The sequence below is a fragment of the Dysidea avara genome, chromosome 4, assembly GCF_963678975.1.
Source record: "Dysidea avara chromosome 4, odDysAvar1.4, whole genome shotgun sequence".
In the NCBI taxonomy this organism is placed as follows: domain Eukaryota; kingdom Metazoa; phylum Porifera; class Demospongiae; order Dictyoceratida; family Dysideidae; genus Dysidea; species Dysidea avara.
The window spans coordinates 36,763,642-36,784,044 of record NC_089275.1 but is presented as its reverse complement, the minus strand read 5'-3'; the positions used below and the strand labels follow the sequence as shown (position 1 = coordinate 36,784,044).

General features: G+C 37.8%; 1 protein-coding gene across 1 annotated transcript; it reads left to right on the top strand.

Annotated features, from left to right (window-relative positions):
- The first annotated feature begins 8,711 nt into the window (after positions 1–8,711).
- On the top strand, positions 8,712–9,960 carry LOC136254877 (uncharacterized). The gene is made up of 2 exons (XM_066047642.1): positions 8,712–8,936; positions 9,070–9,960. Exons 1-2 carry the CDS (start codon positions 8,724–8,726, stop codon positions 9,769–9,771), a joined length of 915 nt encoding a protein of 304 aa, XP_065903714.1. The 5' UTR covers positions 8,712–8,723; the 3' UTR covers positions 9,772–9,960.
- The last annotated feature ends 10,443 nt before the right edge of the window (positions 9,961–20,403 follow it).

Below are 20,403 nucleotides of genomic sequence, written 5' to 3'. Positions count from 1 at the left end.
TCTAGTTTATCTGCAGTATTATACATGCGTAATTGGTGTAATCTTGTATATCTTTAAAATTCCAATAATAGTGGAGTCATCCAGCAGTGGTATTGTGACCAATGTTTGAAATTTCTACATTTTGGTTTTAAATATTGTGATTCTCAAATGTGACATCATGATACTTTGTTAAATAAGTGATGTCAGTAATATGATACATAATATAATGGTCTAATTCAATGTTGGTCCATCAATCTGACTCATTTGATGATCCAGATTCAATGTCAACATCAAAATTGATTCAGATGCAGCTTCAGATTTTTAGACTTGAACTCTGTACTGGTCTAATAGTCATAGTGACAGTAACCCTGTTGGATTGGTGGGACTGGAAGCAAATTTGAGAGGGCACATTTTGTGTGGCTCACTGGTGTCTGACCCGTATGAGATGGGCATCTCCTTAAATCAGAATGTCACTGCATGTAGACCATAAAGATGGCACGTAAGATATTATGCTTGATAATGTTATGATAGCATCAAAAGCAAAAAGGCTAATGGGTCAAAGTTTTCTTCTTTTGTCTTTTACACCTGGTAGCACGAGCTAGAATAAGAGAGGATTTTTTTGTGTCAACATAAATGCAGAGGATGACAGTGTACTTAAGGTCATTTAAATGATAAGCATGATACATCTATCAAACTATTAAAGGATAGCACTGCCACCTTTACTGTAATCAGGGGGACCTTTAGTTTTTACTTTAATCAGGGGTCGAGATATCCATTTTGATGTTATTTTTATATGGATGTATGTATACTAAAGATGTGTCAACCATCAAGTAGCTAGAATGGTCAGTAGTTGTCTGTGTAGACCACCTCACATGCAATGATCGACGGTGATGTGTCAACCATCAAGTAGCTAGAATGGTCAATGGTTGTCTGTGTAGACCACCTCACACGCAATGATTGGTGGTGATGTGTCAACCATCAAGTAGCTAGAATAGTCAGTGGTTGTGTGTGTAGACCACCTCACATGCAATGATCAATGGTGATGTGTCAACCACCAAGTAGCTAGAATAGTCAGTAGTTGTGTGTGTAGACCACCTCACATGCAATGATCGACAGTGATGTGTCAACCATCAAGTAGCTAGAATAGTCAGTGGTTGTGTGTGTAGACCACCTCACATGCAATGATTGATGGTGATGTGTCAACCATCAAGTAGCTAGAATAGTCAGTAGTTGTGTGTGTAGACCACCTCACATGCAATGATCGACGGTGATGTGTCAACCATCAAGTAGCTAGAATGGTCAATGGTTGTCTGTGTAGACCACCTCACATGCAATGATTGGTGGTGATGTGTCAACTATCAAGTAGCTAGAATAGTCAGTGGTTGTATGTGTAGACCACTTCACAGGCAATGATCGATGGTGATGTGTCAACCATCAAGTAGCTAGAATAGTCAGTGGTTGTGTGTGTAGACCACCTCACATGCAATGATCAATGGTGATGTGTCAACTATCAAGTAGCTAGAATAGTCAGTGGTTGTGCGTGTAGACCACTTCACAGGCAATGATCGATGGTGCCGTGTCAACTATCAAGTAGCTAGAATAGTCAGTGGTTGTGTGTGTAGACCACTTCACAGGCAATGATCAATGGTGATGTGTCAACTATCAAGTAGCTAGAATAGTCAGTGGTTGTGTGTGTAGACCACTTCACAGGCAATGATCGATGGTGATGTGTCAACTATCAAGTAGCTAGAATAGTCAGTGGTTGTGTGTGTAGACCACTTCACAGGCAATGATCGATGGTGATGTGTCAACAATCAAGTAGCTAGAATAGTCAGTGGTTTTCTGTGTAGACCAAGTCACATGCAATGATCAATGGTGATGTGTCAACTATCAAGTAGCTAGAATAGTCAGTGGTTGTGTGTGTAGACCACCTCACATGCAATGATCGACGGTGATGTGTCAATCATCAAGTAGCTAGAATAGTCAGTAGTTGTGTGTGTAGACCACCTCACATGCAATAATTGATGGTGATGTGTCAACTATCAAGTAGCTAGAATAGTCAGTGGTTGTGTGTGTAGACCACCTGAGACTGTGTGTAGACCGTATGAGATGGGCATCTCCTTAAATCAGAATGTCAGTGCATGTACACCATAAAGATGGCACATAAGATATTATGCTTGATAATGATATGATAGCATCAAAAGGAAAAAGGCTAATGGATCAAAGTTTTCTTCTTTTGTCTTTTACACCTGGTAGCACGAGCTAGAATAAGAGAGGTGTCAACATAAATGCAGAGGATGACAGTGTACTTAAGGTCATTTAAATGATAAGCATGATACATCTATCAAACTATTAAAGGATAGCACTGCCACCTTTACTGTAATCAGGGGGCCTGTGTGTAGACCACCTCACATGCAATGATCGATGGTGATGTGTCAACTATAGAATAGTCAGTGCATGGTTGTGAGTGTAGACCACCTCACATGCAATGATCGATGGTGATGTGTCAACTATCAAGTAGCTAGAATAGTCAGTGGTTGTGAGTGTAGACCACCTCACATGCAATGATCGATGGTGATGTGTCAACTATCAAGTAGCTAGAATAGTCAATGGTCGTATGTCTAAAAATCATCTCACAATGCAATGGTTGATGATTAAGAGTCAACGACCAAGTAGCTAGAATAGTCAATGGTTGTGTGTGTAGACTACCTCAAATTCAATGATCGATGATGGCACAACAAAAAATTATGATATGGTGATCTATTATAAATGTACAACTACAGTAATCTTGTGTGTCTTAAAAAAATTCTGATAATAGCAGGGTAAAAAAACTGCAGTGCAATGTCTAGCTAATGACTTTAAACTGTTTTTTAGTGGCCAAGTCAAGTAGGTCTGGAACACAGCTAAGGTACATTTTATGACCTCATTAATAATATCACCTCATTATACTGACCATTGCCTGTATATTATCATACATTACTCTTGTATATATAACATCCCAGCAGGATATTATTGATTTGAGAAGTTGTGGTTGACTATTGTTGTGATGTAGTGTAGCTACACCGTACACCATACATATTTATGAGTTACACTGAGCTTTTAGTAAACAACTGAACTGACTTTAGTAGCGTGCATTTTAGTATTATATCAATACAACACTTACAGTGGGGAATAAACTTTCCTATAAAGACATGCACTTCATTTTCGAAAGCGGAAGACAGAGCTACCTGTATATATCATAGTAATTCTATGCTGGAAGGTGTCCATTATCATCATCTCAATGTAACAGTCAGTGATAAGCTAGAATCTTTATAATATCAGAGTCCATCCGTTTGTCTAAAATGGTTTTCGGGCCGAAACTTTTTGGCCTTCATAGGCCAAAGGTTGTGGTGGGTTAACATAAAAATGTCTAACTAGAGAAACTCTTTTTAGAGGTGGTCTTTTTAGCAGGTGGCCACTAATACAGGTGTCACTGTAGATTCAATCCATGTCAAGTATCAGACGTAATGTATCAAACATCAAGTAACCAGGTGGCATGTAAACCTTTGCTATTCCAACTATGTGATGCTTGATGCATCACCATAGACTGTTGTGAGATGGTTTAACACCAGTGGGCAATTGACCATTCTAGCTACTTGATCTCTGACACTTCACTGACTATTATGAGGTGGTTTGCACAACACTATTGACTATTCTAGCTGCTTGATCCTTGAAAGATAACCATGGACCGCTGTAAGTGAGATGGTTTACACACTGTGTGTAAACCATCTCACAACAGTCAATGTGATGCGTCAAACATCAAGTAGCTAGAATAGTAAATGGTTGTATGTAAACCATCTCACAACAGTCAATGAAACTTCAAGTAGCTTTACTAGCCAATGTTGGTTTGTAACACCCCACCATTGACCATTCTAGATACTTGATGTATGACACATCACATGGCGATCAACTGTTGTGAGATGGTTTACACACCACCGGACCATTGAATATTCTAGTTACTTGATGTTTGACACATCATTGACTATTGTGAAATAGTTAACACACCTGCATTGACTATTCTAGCTATTCAAACATCAATATAGACTGTTCTGAGAAGGGTTACACACCACCATTGACTATTAATTACGATATTTGACACATCATTGACTATTGTGAGATGGTTTACACATCACCATTGACTAGTAAAGCTTCTTGATGTTTGATACACCACCTTGATCTGTTGTAGCTACTGATGCTTGATGGATCACCATTGACTGTTTACATGACACTATTGACTAGTCTAGCTACTTGATGTTTGATACGTATACATCATTGACTATAGTGAGATACCACTTCAAGTGATTGAATCACCAACACTGAATACTGTATGTATTGTACATGCAGAATATACAGTAATCATGCAGACATCAAGTCAGTAGTCCGATGATTGTGTTCTGCTGCAAATTTTGAATGTACCATGGTTGAGAAGTGAGGAAATTAAGAGGTTAATGCAGTGGAAACTATAGTCCGTTCTTTTGTGCCAACATATGGTACGTTTTCTGCAATGATGTTTTGTCCTACATAGTACTTCTGCATTGGATTCCTCATGCAGGTTTTTTTGGCAGAATAGTTAAAAATCTAAGTTTAAATTTTACCTATATGAAAGAAATAAAGTAACTGAGCAATTATTGGTAGTTTCAGTTTTACTGGTGGTGCACACTGTGATGAGCTGCATACTATGTGTTTACTTTCTACTCTTGCTTCTCCAGACCAAGTACAAGTTTGTATACTGGAGTATTAACTAGGTCCCTGAATCACCCTGTACATGTGTTAAAATAGTATGATGTGACTTTGTATTTTTTTTGCAATTTTGGTCACTGTAGCTTGCATGGAGCCTGTCAACAAGATCAGTTACTCACCCATGCTTGTGTAGTTTGATTTTACCTGCCTTGTTGCTGTAATGTACATCTATAGGCCCGATAGTGTCTTGTGCTTCAGGTAAGTCAGCAGCAGCAGTTAAGATGGAGTGGTATGTCATAAAGATGTGTTTGGTGAGTAGAGGTATGTGTCAGTGTAATAGGGTGTGTAGTAAATATAGTAACTGTTCTATAAGGTTTATTTTACTTTATTAAATGAATTATTTAAGGAAAGAGTTTGTGTGTTGAAACTCTAGTGTATGGTATCAATTATTTGATTGTTTTATCCTCAATATGATTTCTTGCATTGGGTCCCTCGTACAGGTATATAATTATTTTTGTTGGGAAGTGTTAACAAAATTAATTTAAGTTAAACTGAGCAGTATGAAAATATAACTGACATATTGTGGGTAGTATTAGTTCCAAGGTTAAACCACTGGTGGTGCACACAGACCACATGCTTTAATAATTATAATATTATGTGCTTACTTTGTAATTTCTTTTATTTGTTCATTTTATCCTCTTGCTTCTCCAGTACAAGTTTGTACACTGGAGTTATCAACAATGCCAGTGAATGACCTTATGTTACAGCCTGTTTTTATCACCCTAACAAGATAACTGCTTCACCCATTCTAGTGTAATATTTTTTTAATTTAATACATTGCCTTGTTGTAGTAGCATACATTTAGATCGGCATCCAAGGTGGTTAGTGCTTTTACTTGAAATAAGCCAAGGAAAAGGGCCATGATGGAGTGGTGTGTCATAACAAAGTAGTTGGTGTGTAGTGGCATGTGTCAGTGTGACAGGAAATGTAGTGAACATGTCAATCTAATGTTGACTGTTCTATTAGGTATATTTGACTTTTGTTGCTCTGGTAGGCAGTTGAATTGCTAGGTATAAAAATTGTCTTCTTTCAGTTCACAGGACTTCACAGGTGCATACAACTACTCAATCAAACCAGAGTAGAATACTGCTGCCATACGTTCTTGATTTTAAATAAGGGCAGAGTGGCATGATTTTGAAAATATGGACAGGGTGTATTTATGATACATAATGTCCTGTAATCATATTTTACACAAAATAAGAATCCTCAATCACTTTCCATACTGATGCCTATAAAATTTATAAGCATCACTGGGTCATATTCCCTCAACTGCACAACATATATATCTATCTACATCAGTGAATAAATTTAAAAATACAAATTATGTTTGTATGCAGTGAGATACAGTGTACGTGGTAATCTTACCATAATATTATAACACATCTAGTAAACTCTACCAAGCAGATGCCACCTTGACATTAAAGTGACCGGTGCATGAACTTTACCCTGGTGCACCCTACCACCTTAAGTGGTGATTCTAGACCTGGGGGAGATGTGACCGGATTTACGAAAAAGGGGTCTTCCACACACATCTAATTTACCAACTTTGACGATCCATAAAATTGAAATACAACAAGTTATTGACCTGAAATTTTGTCAGTGGTTAGTGCCAACATTGCGTAATGGCTAGGGAAATTTCAGATTTGTGCGTCTCTTAAACACAAAGTTATGGCCTTCCAAGTTCATGCAATTGGATTTGTGTGGAAGACCCTTTTTTGTAAATCCGGTCACAATACTGTTGCATATAGATTTAGTATAAATTGGAATTTTGAGGGAGTGGGGGAATGTAAATTAACACTTAGGTTGTTTGACTTTTGCAATTTAAAGGCTTAAAATGGTTTAATTGATAATTGTTAAGAATGCTAAGAACAATGCCTATCTATAGCTAGCTGTACTGACTATAACTTACCCCAATAGTTTAAGTAATTCATTGTTCAGCAAGGGAAAGAGGTACATGTCTCTCCAGGCCCACTTCCTTGGAATAGCCTATGCTACCAACTCTCAGATTACGGATAAGATCCCAGGGGTATAGCTCACCCCCTTCCCTCTACCTAGTGCATACACTTATTCTACTTGTGCATACACTTATTCTACTGAGTCTGTCAGTGAAGCATATAGCTATAATGCACCTATCAATGTTAAGCCCCACCCCCCCCACCCCCCCCCCCCCCCAGTACCGGGGAGGGTAGGGATATAGTGGGGATTTGATCAAGTGGAAAGTCAAATTCCCCTACCTGGGGGTGAATTATCAGGTCAAATCCCCACATAGTCCCACCCTATGAGGTGGGGATAGGAAGGGGATTTGACAACCAACGTACGCGTGTTGTAAAAACAGAAGCCACAGTGACAAAGGTACACGAGGTGCTGCGTTTTTATCACATGTTCTCTCGCACTTCACGTATAAAACTACTGTAAAGGATCTATGCTACTATAGAGCGCTTGTTCAAATTCCCCACCCCTGGGGGCAAAATTTAAGTTCAAATCCCCTCCTAACGCCCCACATAGCCCGTACTGGGTGGGGTGGGGCTTGACATTGATAGGTGCATAAGGGAAGCCTCAGCCTAGACGGAAGGAAGGGGAGATGCATTCAGTGTGCTTCTTTTAAAGGAGGATAAGCTAATATCGCGATAGTGTGTAGAAACCTTATTGTAACTGAGAGCAGTGTAATAACGTGCATGCATAATGGCTTCAATTAATTGGCCAATTAACGCTGGGCAGCCACAAAAGCAAGCCAACCAGATATGGTAAAGCTCAACAGTTTGAACTTTGGAAATTTGATTTGGTGAAATCGAATTTCCAAAACTACAAAGCAAAAAACTTTAGTGCTTGGCGCGCGCATTTGTAGGTATAATAATAGGATGATGGAAAGATACCTCTATCTTGGATACTCTCCTAAATATATATATTATGAACTCTTGGTGATAGCCATTTGTACTTTATACTGTGCATGGGACCCCAATCTCTAGCTATATCAACACAGAGATTCAATCATTATGGATGCATAATTGGCATAATTTAATCATGGAGCACAACAAAAGATTTTATTGTACTCTGAAAGTTGAGAGTGTCTTGTTTTAAATTGATTACTGGATAATCAACATACTTTATCTACTGGTATGCTAACACATAACAAGACAATGTGTATTCATAAGCAATTGTTTGCTGATTTCTGTTCAGTTTTTATCAAAGCCAGCTTGCATGAGAATACCTTCTAGTGGATGATACATTGGCACTTCAGTGAGACTGCAAATTCTCTTGTATAACTAACATGGCAACTATAGATAGACAATTAAGTGAAGTGAGCGTGGCAGTGACCAGTAATCATATGCCTTACACATTACATTGAGTCATTTCTTAGATAAACTATGATAAAAAGAACTACGTATGTTATGCAAAATATGGTTACAATTACATAATATACTGCTCAGTTTGAAACTTGCATTTGTAGTACCACCCATGTATGGCGTATACTCACTAGTATTTTTCACAAATGATTGATTCTGAATTTGTATCTGGTCACTGTTTGTTTAATGTATCTAGTTCTTGTAGAATTCTTTCCTAATTAGAAGGCTTTTCATTTTAACAAAGTGGCAGATCCAGAAGGAGACACACCCTCCCCTTCAAAGCAACCTAATATTAATATACCATCACTACTGTGATTCATTGTTAGCATCACTACTGTGATTCATTGTTAATGTTATGCGCATAAAGTGGGGTATGTGATGTGATGATAGTTCACATTTGCTAACTAATGAGGCAAATCTATGCTATCATATATCCTACACATTACATGCACCACTGGGGTGCACTGCCATTATCACATTTGCACAAATGCACATTTTTGTAGTGCATTCTCAGATTACCTATTACAACCAAAATACATTTTGAGGTTTCACAGTCAAGTATAAAAGAAATGTGTTCATATACGCTTTCTAAATCAAAATCAAAATCTCTCTTGAGCAGTGATGATGGCTATGTGCTACTTGATCCTGTCTGTTATCTTCTTGGTAGCAGTTACACCCTGTAGCTGCTCGACTTTGCTACAAGAGCAAGACTCAACCCTAGGATTGGAGGAAAAGTTTCCTGCAAAGTCTTGCCAAGAAATATATGATCAAAATCCTATCAGTCATAATACATCAGGATATTACTGGATTACTTCAGTTGAAGAAACAATCAAGGTAATTACATAGCTATGTAGCCATATAAAAAATACATGTCACTAATGTATAGTATTTTCATGCTAAAGGTAAACTATACTCCCAAGAAACATTTATATTGATGTAGAAGAACATAAAGTTTCTTTTCTTGCAGGTATATTGTGAAATGTCTCTAGTATCTGGTGGTGTGGTAGGTGGTTGGACTAAGATTGCTGATATCACCGGTGCCAATTGTCCTAAAGGATGGGCATCCATTGAAATCCCAGATAGTTCAATAACTGGGTGTAGATCTTCTTCCGATGAAGGTGGTTGCTACTCTGTGTTCTTCTCAACAATTCCCTCATTCAGTCATATCACTGGTTTAGTAGCTGGATACCAAAAAGGAATTCCCGATGGATTTGCTGAGCATGCTAATAGGCCCTATCCCGGAAGGTCCATAGATGCTCCATATCTTGATGGAGTTTCCATAACCTATGGTGATAAGCAACAACGTAAACACATTTGGTCTTATGGTATAGGGCAAAGTAGCAATGCTAAAACTTACAGCAACTATAATTGCCCTTGTGGTGCATATGAGGGACCAGCCCCTCCAAGTTTTGTGAGAGACCACTACTATTGTGATTCAGGGTCATATGGTTCACCAACCCACCCTACATTTTATGTTGAGCATACCTTGTGGAGCAATACAAATTGTACTAATGGTAACAATTGCTGTGCCCAACTAGATGCACCATGGTTTTATAGGTCTATTCGAGGATGTGGTGCCAGTGATCCAATAGAAGTGAGGATTTGTAATGATGAGCCATTCAGTGATGAAGCAGTCATTGTCACCAAACTGTTGTTGTACATCCAGTAGCTAACTGATTTAGAAGTTAGAGAGTAACTGTAGAGAAACTTAAACATCATTAGTTGTTTGTATTACGTAGTTTGTCATACTCTGTGCAGAGAATTTACTTTTCATGTGTCTACTAGTTGCAGTACATAACTGTATCGCATGTTTAGCCTACTGCTATAATCACATGTGCTAATTTCATGCACCTATAATGGTTAGATGGTGTTGTAACTGACGACAAGTCAAAGTACTATACATACGTAACTAAATTTTGCTAAGCCTTAATACATAAATACTTACTGTAGTCTTATAATGACTACAGTTATTTTTAAAAGTTTGGCTGGCAGAGAGAAGTGAGTCTATCAAAATGTTTATAGCTAGTACTAGGTAGCTAGCTACTTGGCAACACTCAAACACATCACAGCAAATACAGTAGGGATAGTTTCTAAATAGTAACTATATATTATGTGATTTTGTGTATACCATAGGCGGCGGAAAGAGGGGGGCTGAAGCCCCCCCTCAGAATGATATCACACCGAAATTATCTTTCTTGGAGTGGGGCTGAAAACCGTGATAAAGATCGAGATACTCTAACAGAGCAGTCACTCTAATAAAGTAATCAGTGTGTAGCGAGCTATGTAAGGATTTTATGTAGTTTATCAGCTAGAAATGGTAGCTGGTGAGGTGGAAAGCTCTTGTCGGTTGGTTGTAACCTTTTTTTTTTTTTTTTTTTGGTCTCACCTTATCAAACTATAGAAATAAGTCTGGGTCAGCCCAGCCCCCCCTCATATCAACTACTTCCTCCGCCGCTGGTGTATACATATCATGATCAGAAATGTATCACTGTTTTAATTTTATTGTACAATATGGGAAAACGGTCTTATCGTCCATTTAAAAGTATCGTCGGTTTTCGTCGGTTTTAAATATTCAGAGTGGTGTAGCGGTGGGGACTATTCTAAGGAACGGAACGGAATGATGGACTAAACTGCGGAACGGAATGCTTTCTCAGATTGAAGCTTGCAGCTTACCATTGCTGTACAAGTTATCAGTGGCACTTCCAGCAGGTAATCAAACGACCCCAAGAAAGATAAAACGAATTTAAGGATCGATTGTGGGTTCTTGTTGGTTGTCATTAGTAACGAAGTACTAATTGTGGGAATAGCTGACTCAGTGTGTTCATCTTCGGATATATCAAGTAGGGAACTTAATGCATGACTTGTTTTTACTAGTATGTGAGTTATTTTTACTTACTTGACTTTAGAATGTACAGTCTGAGGCCCAGCCTTTCTAATCGGCATAAATCAGTATGTGTATAGCTACACTACAAAGGAAACAAGTATGGTGACAAGCTGAATCAACTCAGTCTAAGCAGAATCTAAAGAAATTTTGTGCAGTGTGTGAGGAGCAAACATTCAGATACCTCAAGGAGGCTATATGTGACTGAATTTGACAAAACAAGGCTTCGATGCACAAAGCTTTGTTATGAGATATTGCGATTTTAAGGAATCATTGTGTAATAACTTCCCAGTGCCTACAGCTGTGCAAACAAAATTTGAACCAATTGTTCATCTGTTCACTAGCTATCACTGAGTGGGTGTATACATTTCTGATACCCAAAATTTGCCCTGTTTTGAGCAGCTTTTTTCGAGCGGGTAATAATATCACAGATGGTAGTAATACGGTGGACGGTGGTCTCGATCCAGTACCATATGTATAGCCTAACAAAATATTGTTACACAATAAATTTTAATCATTTTATGCATTGTGTACCCAGCATCTGCACAGTAACTATTAGCAAGAAATTACAGATAAATGAATCATTGATCATCATGATACCACATGACATGTACAGGAACAGATATATCATTCTTTTCTAGGAACAGATACATCTGTGACAGGAACAGATATATCATTCTGTTCCAGGAACAAATACATCTGTGACAGGAACAGATACATATCTGCATGTTCTTGTATAATAAACCATAAAATGCATGAGTTCCTGTGTAAACAACACTGCAAATGCCACAGTTGATACAAATCAGGGTCAGATCATAATGTTACAAGTGATGGTTACCCAGGAACAGTTTTGTGCTTAATACAGTAAATGTTTTCCCATACTAGCTACTTTCATACTGCTTCTCAAGAATTCATAGGTACTGCATCTCTGCAGTGCCATAAAATTGCCATGAAATTCTGATGTCATCAGCATTTCATGGCCAATGAAAAACTCATGGTATACTATGAAATGACTTTCATGGTACGCTCCATGGTTCACTTTACATGACATACTTCTCTGGTAGTAAAATGTATCAGTTCCTGTGTAAACGACATTGCAAATGACACAGTTGATAACATGCAATGAACAGATGCATCAGTTCCTGTGTAAACAATAGTATCAAATGCCACAGTTTATCAGACAATGTAACAGGTGATAGCAAGAGTTCATAATTATATATTATTTAGGAGAGTATCCAACACTTCAAAACACACTGCATAATAATGTTATGCAATAGTTATCATCACCAAAGGTGTTAACTTGCTTCAAGAGCTATAAGGGCCTTGAAGTGCTTGCAGGTCTTTGCTTTGGTATATCAACGCCTATCAACAAGTCTTTCATGGAGAAGCCATGTGTTGGAGTTTACTGAAATTATATTAAAATAATTCTGATATGTTACACAATGTTGCACAATTATTATGCAGTGTGTTTTGAAGGGGCAATACAGACGTTGGATACTCTCCTAAATATATATAATTATTATGAACTCTTGGTGATAGCCATTTGTACTTTATACTGTGCATGGGACCCCAATCTCTAGCTATATCAACATAGAGATTCAATCATTATGGATGCATAATTGGCATAATTTAATCATGGAGCACAACAAAAGATTTTATTGTACTCTGAAAGTTGAGAGTGTCTTGTTTTAAATTGATTACTGGATAATCAACATACTTTATCTACTGGTATGCTAACACATAACAAGACAATGTGTATTCATAAGCAATTGTTTGCTGATTTCTGTTCAGTTTTTATCAAAGCCAGCTTGCATGAGAATACCTTCTAGTGGATGATACATTGGCACTTCAGTGAGACTGCAAATTCTCTTGTATAACTAACATGACAACTATAGATAGACAATTAAGTGAAGTGAGCGTGGCAGTGACCAGTAATCATATGCCTTACACATTACATTGAGTCATTTCTTAGATAAACTATGATAAAAAGAACTACGTATGTTATGCAAAATATGGTTACATATACTGCTCAGTTTGAAACTTGCATTTGTAGTAACACCCATGTATGGCGTATACTCACTAGTATTTTCACAAATGATTGATTCTGAATTTGTATCCGGTCACTGTTTATTTAATGTATCTAGTTCTTGTAGAAATCTTTCCTAATTAGAAGGCTTTTCATTTTAACAAAGTGGCAGATCCAGAAGGAGACACACCCTCCCCTTCAAAGCAACCTAATATTAATATACCATCACTACTGTGATTCATTGTTAATGTTATGCGCATAAAGTGGGGTATGTGATGTGATGATAGTTCACATTTGCTAACTAATGAGGCAAATCTATGCTATCATATATCCTACACATTACATGCACCACTGGGGTGCACTGCCATTATCACATTTGCACAAATGCACATTTTTGTAGTGCATTCTCAGATTACCTATTACAACCAAAATACATTTTGAGGTTTCACAGTCAAGTATAAAAGAAATGTGTTCATATACGCTTTCTAAATCAAAATCCAAATCTCTCTTGAGCAGTGATGATGGCTATGTGCTACTTGATCCTGTCTGTTATCTTCTTGGTAGCAGTTAGCTGCTCGACTTTGCTACAAGAGCAAGACTCAACCCCAGGATTGGAGGAAAAGTTTCCTGCAAAGTCTTGCCAAGAAATATATGATCAAAATCCTATCAGTCATAATGCATCAGGATATTACTGGATCACTTCAGTTGAAGAAACAATCAAGTTAATTACATAGCTATGTAACCATATAGAAAATACGTCACTAATGTATAGTATTTTCATGCTAAAGGCAAACTATACTCCCAAGAAACATTTATATTGATGTAGAAGAACATAAAGTTTTTTTCTTGCAGGTATATTGTGAAATGTCTCTAGTATCTGGTGGTGTGGTAGGTGGTTGGACTAAGATTGCTGATATCACCGGTGCCAATTGTCCTAAAGGATGGGCATCCACTGAAATCCCAGATAGTTCAATAACTGGGTGTAGATCTTCTTCTGATAAAGGTGGTTGCTACTCTGTGTTCTTCTCAACAATTCCCATATCACTGGTTTAGTAGCTGGATACCAAAAAGGAATTCCCGATGGATTTGCTGAGCATGCTAATAGGCCCTATCCTGGAAGGTCCATAGATGCTCCATATCTTGATGGAGTCTCCATAACCTATGGTGATAAGCAACAACGTAAACACATTTGTGACCGGATTTGCGAAAAGGTACCTTTTTCACACACAAAATTTGACCCATTTTTTGGACTTTAAAGCCTCATAACATTTTGATCATGGCATATAATTGCATGAAATTTTCAATGAATGTACCTACAGGATCTGGCTACAGATTGATACTAAAAGCAAGTTAATCAGTATAAGGAGTCAAGTGGTACATCATTTTGTTTGCTGGTATGTCAAATGTGTGGAAAAGGTACCTTTTCGCAAATCTGGTCACATTTGGTCTTATGGTATAGGGCAAAGTAGCAATGCTAAAACTTACAGCAACTATAATTGCCCTTGTGGTGCATATGAGGGACCAGCCCCTCCAAGTTTTGTGAGAGACCACTACTATTGTGATTCAGGGTCATATGGTTCACCAACCCACCCTACATTTTATGTTGAGCATACCTTGTGGAGCAATACAAATTGTACTAATGGTAACAATTGCTGTGCCCAACTAGATGCACCATGGTTTTATAGGTCTATTCGAGGATGTGGTGCCAGTGATCCAATAGAAGTGAGGATTTGTAATGATGAGCCATTCAGTGATGAAGCAGTCATTGTCACCAAACTGTTGTTGTACATCCAGTAGCTAACTGATTTAGAAGTTAGAGAGTAACTGTAGAGAAACTTAAACATCATTAGTTGTTTGTATTACGTAGTTTGTCATACTCTGTGCAGAGAATTTACTTTTCATGTGTCTGCTAGTTGCAGTGCATAACTGTATTGCATGTTTAGCATACTGCTATAATCACATGTGCTAATTTCATGCACCTACGTATAATGGTTTGATGGTGTTGTAACTGACAACAAATCAAAGTACTAGTTATAATACATACGTAACTAAATACTATAAAATTTTGCTAAGCCTTGATACAGAAATACTTACTGTAGTCTTAACGACTGTAGTTATTTTTAAAAGTATGGCTGGCTTGTTAATCAGTTTGATTAACAGTGTAGCAAATTTGTACGTGTGGATTAGAGCAATGCAGAGAGAAGTGAGTCTATAATGCTTTATAGCTATGATAGTACTAGGGTAGCTACTTGGCAACACTCAAACACATCACAGCAAATACAGTAGGGATAGTTTCTAAATAGTAACTATTTTTGTGTATGCACATCATGATCAGGAATTTATCACTATTTTAATTTTATCGTACAATATAAGTAATACACTGCATATAGTGTGCTTCTCACCTATAATGATATAACACTAGTATCTAGATCAGCCTGGACTGCAAACCAGTCATCAAAAATCCTGGAGACACTTATGGATTATGTAAATAAAGGTCTATAGGGAGGGGTACTCTCAGTTTTCATGCAATTCATTGCATATGTACATATAAGGCAATATACACACACTTTGACAACAACATGTTTTGGGGGAATCCACTCTTAGGTACCCATTTATAATATTACAGCTCAAGTGTAAGAGTGAAACTCATAATCCATTCAGTTATGCTTTGTAGTGTACCTATATGTATCACAGCAGAAGTTTTCAAAATGTTACTCAGCTCTCAGAAAGAAGAGAACAATTCTACTGTGTCTTCACAAGTAAAGTGCTGGTTACCTACTACAAACTGAGCTAACAATATTTTACCTCTTGCTATAGCATTTCTCTATGTGAGAAATGATAACCAATAAATATTAATCATAAAGTGGAAAGTCTGTTAATTTGTTCCAATAAGGCATAGCTATACACAGTGTAGCAGCATAGCCCCAAATTCACCAAATTGTGTACTTTTTCATTATCAAGACACACGGTAGTGTGTCGTGCGGCCCAAGAAGCCGGCGCGCCACACCGTGAGTATATTTACAGGAAGAAAGTAAACGCGATTTTCACACCTTTGTAGCTCCGTGATTCCTCATCCGATTGAAACCAACGTTGCTACAGAAGTGCCGGCTCGGTAGGGGAGTCCACATTCCAAATTTGAAGAAAATCGCTCCAGCCATTTCCGAGATACGAGCGGCCAAAGTTTGGGTTTTTTTTTCTTCGTTTTTTTCTTCTTCTACTTCTTCTTTTCGCACACTTTGCAAAATCCGAAATAAAACACGAATGCGTGCTCCAATCGGGCCGAAATTTGGCACACTTAAAGGGCTCATTAAGGCGAATCTCAGTACCACGTTTGGTAGGAATCCGATGAACATTCACGGAGTTATGACCGATTATTTGCGTAAAATAAGGTCGAAGGTCTGTCACGCTCACAGGATAAACCACTTGAAGGAATGAGCTGAAAATTGCTATGTAGATGGAGTAACTATCGTAGGAGTACCTTTTTTGGTGGTTTGAAAGGAATCCAGTTAAAGGCCATCGAGATATAACACAAAACCCAACCTGTGTCACAGATTTTTATGAATAAAAAACTAATAGTTTTCACGCCTACCAGGCAAACCGCTTAGAGTAGTGAGCTGAAAATCGGTGTGTGGCTGGAATAATTATCATAGAAAGCCCATGAAGTAGTATAGAAGAATCGGATTACAAACCACTGAGTTATGATTCCAAAGCCAACTACGTGTAGCATATGCGAGATCGAGATACTCTAATAGAACAGTCACCCTAATAAAGCATTCATCTACGTTTATAACTTACTCCATTATAGAATTATATTACATTGCAAGTTATTCTGTAGGGAGTTCAGCTACATACAGTTAATCTTGTAGACAATTCAGCTACAAGCAAGTCACCCTGTAGAGAATTCAGCTACAAATATGTTGCTGTAGAGATTCAGAACATTATAAGTCACACTGAAGAGAATTCAGCGATAAACAAGTCACCTTGTAGAGAGTTCAGCTACAACAAGTCACTCTGTAGAGAATTCAGCTACAAACAAATCACTGCGTAAAGGGTTCAGCTACAAAAAAAGCTACCCAGTAGAGAGTTCATCTAGATCAGCTACAAACAAGTCACTTTAAGCAATGTTCAGCTACAAGTAACTCACTCTGTAGAGAATTCAGCTACAAACAAGTCATTCTGTAGTACAAACAAGTCACCGTGTAGCTGGAGAGTTCAGCAACTATTCAAAAACCCACTCTGTAAAGAGTTCAGCTATACAAACATGTTATAACTCTATAGAAAAAGTTTTAACTCTATATTGAGATCAGCTAGAAACAATTAGTCATCCAGTAGAGAGATCAGCTACAAGACATCACCTTATAGAGAGTTTAGTTACAAAGAAACCACCATGTAGAGAGTTCAGCTGCAAACATATCACCCTGTAGAGAGTGCAGCTATGAACAGATCACCCTGTAGAGAGTTCAGCTAGAAAAAGTCATCCTGTAGAGAGATCAGCTAGAAGGATCACCTTGTAGAGAGTTCAACTACAAACAAATCACCCTGCAGATAGTTCAGCTACAAACAAGTCACCCTATAGAGAGATCAGCTAGAAGAAGTTACCTTGTGCATACAAAGAAACCATCATATAAAGAGTTTAGCTGCACCCTGTAGAAAGTTCAGCTACAAATCACCCTGTAGAGAGATCAGCTGGAAGAAATTACCTTGTAGAGAGTTCAGCTACAAAGAAACCACTATGTAGAGAGTTCAGCTGCAAACAAATCATCTGTAGAGAGTTCAGCCAGAAACAAGTTCACCCTGTAGAGAGATCAGCTAGAAACAAGTCACCCTGTAGAGAGAGCAGCTACAAAGAAACCAACCTGTAGAGAGTTTAATTACAAACAAATAATTCTACAGAGAGTTCAACTAGAAACAAGTCACCGTGTAGAGAGACCAGCTAGAAACAAGTCATCCAGAGATCAGCTAGAAACAAGTCACCCTGTAGAGAGATTAGCTAGAAACAAGTCACCCTGTAGAGAGATCAGCTACAAAGAAACCATCCTGTAGAGAGTTCAATTGCAAACAGAAAACCCTATAGAGAGTTCAGCTAGAATCAAGTCACCGTGTAGAGAGATCAGCTAGAAACAAGTCATCTTGTAGAGAGATCAGCTAGAAACAAGTCACCCTGTGGAGAGATCAGCTACAAAGAAACCATCCTGTAGAGGGTTCAATTATAAACAGATAACCCTATGGAGAGTTACTAGAAACAAGTCACCGTGTAGAGAGATCAGCTAGAAACAAGTCATCCAGGAATCAGCTAGAAACAAGTCACTCTGTAGAGAGATCAGCTAGAAACAAGTCACCCTGTAGAGAGATCAGCTACAAAGAAACCATCCTGTAGAGTGTTCAGCTACAAACAAGTTACCCTACAGTGAGATCAGTTTGAAACAAGAGATTTCAGCTACAAACAAATATACCTGTAGAGAGTTCAACTATGAGCAGATCACCCTGTAGAGAGTTAAGCTAGAAACAAGCTACCCTATAGAGAGATCAGCTAGAAACAAGTCACCCTGTAGAGATTTCAGCAACAAACAGATTATCCTGTAGATAGTTTAGCTAGATACAAGTCACCCTATAGAGAGATCAGCTAGAGGAAGTCACCTTGTAGAGAGATCAGCTAGAAAAAAGTTGCCTTGTAGAGAGTTCAGTAACAAAGAAACCACCCTGTAGAGAGTTTAGCTGCAAACAAATCACCCTGTAGATAGCTCATCTACAAACAAATCAACCTGTAGAGAGATCAGCTCGAGGAAGTCACCTTGTAGAGAGATCAGCTAGAAACAAATCACCTTGTAGAGAGTTCAGTGACAAAGAAACCATCCTGTAGAGAGATCAGCTAGAAACAAATCACCCTGTAGAGAGTTCAGCTACAAACAAATCACTCAGTAGATAGATCAGCTAGAAACTAGACACAATATAGGGAATTCAGTTACAAGCAAATAACCCTGTAGAAAGCTCGGCTACAATCAAATTACCTTGCAGAGAGTTCAGTTACAAACAAACCACTTTATAGAGAGATGAACTAGAAACAAGGCACCCAGTAGAGAGATCAGGTGCAAAGAAATTATCCTGTGGGGAATAATTGACATTTAATAAATATATGTATATAATTTGTAAAATTACTATATAATAGAATCAAAAATAGTTGAAGTATTAATAATCATCTTTAAGTTCTTTTCTTCTTCCTGTGGTAAATATAAAAAAAAAAACAGATGTGTTAAAAAAGCCCCAAAGCCAGCTATAGGCCGGCTTTGCAATATACAAATACAAAGAGAAGTGATATCTAATCAAAAACAGCCAAGCAGTAAAAAAAGGTGCGGCCCCTAAAAAGGCCATGGTGAAAAAAGATGTGAAATCTAAGGTGGCAGCCAAGAAATGGCTGTGATGGTAGGTTAATGGCAAAAATTTTAATTACGACAATTCAGGTGAATTTGGTGCCAAATCCTAGTGGAGGAGGCAACGCAAATTCACCTGAATCGTCGTAATTAAAATTTTTGCCATTAACCTACCATCACAGCCATTTCTTGGCCGCCACCTTGGATTTCATATCTTTTTTCACCATGGCCTTTTTAGGGGCCGCACCTTTTTTTACAGCTTGGCTGTTTTTGATTAGATTATTTTAACCATGAAACTTTCCACATAATACATAATTTTAAATATTAAAACATGGGAATAGAGATTGCTGATAAAAGTAAAGAAACAAAAGTCGAACAAGCCAGCATGTTAAGCACGCCAAGATCTCTATTTGGACTCAATGGATATAGTAGAAACTAAGAAAAAAACAGTAGTTTCTCCTTAGGCAGATAAGTACTGAGAACACTTCTGTGTAAATGTTTATTTGAGTCCAAATAGAGATCTCTGTGTACTTAACATGCTAGCTTGTTTGACTCTTGTTTCTTTTTTTTTTCAGCGATCTCTATTCCCATGTTTTAATTTTTTAATTATTTTTGCACTAGTTTGTTTCCTTTTTATATTGGATTGCTAACATGATAGTAAGAGGTGCTTCTGGTTAGAGCTTTACTTATGGTACTTGATATTATTCAGTATCAAGTCAGTCATCATGTACATTAGATGTTAAGTAGTTAGATAATACTATCAGTGTTATCAAACACCAATGTATTGTTTCCTTACTATTGATTATATACTTTGTGCTACACAGCTTGATATATCCAACTATAGGAAACGTATAGCATGCTGTGGTTAGCAGTAGTATGGCTTCAGTAGGCGATCACAGTAAGTCAAGTAGACAGTGGTACACAACATTGCTACTCTGGTATGAACTTAATATGTGACCGGATTTGCGAAAAGGTACCTTTTTCACACATTTGACATATCAGCAAACAAAATGATGTAGCACTTGA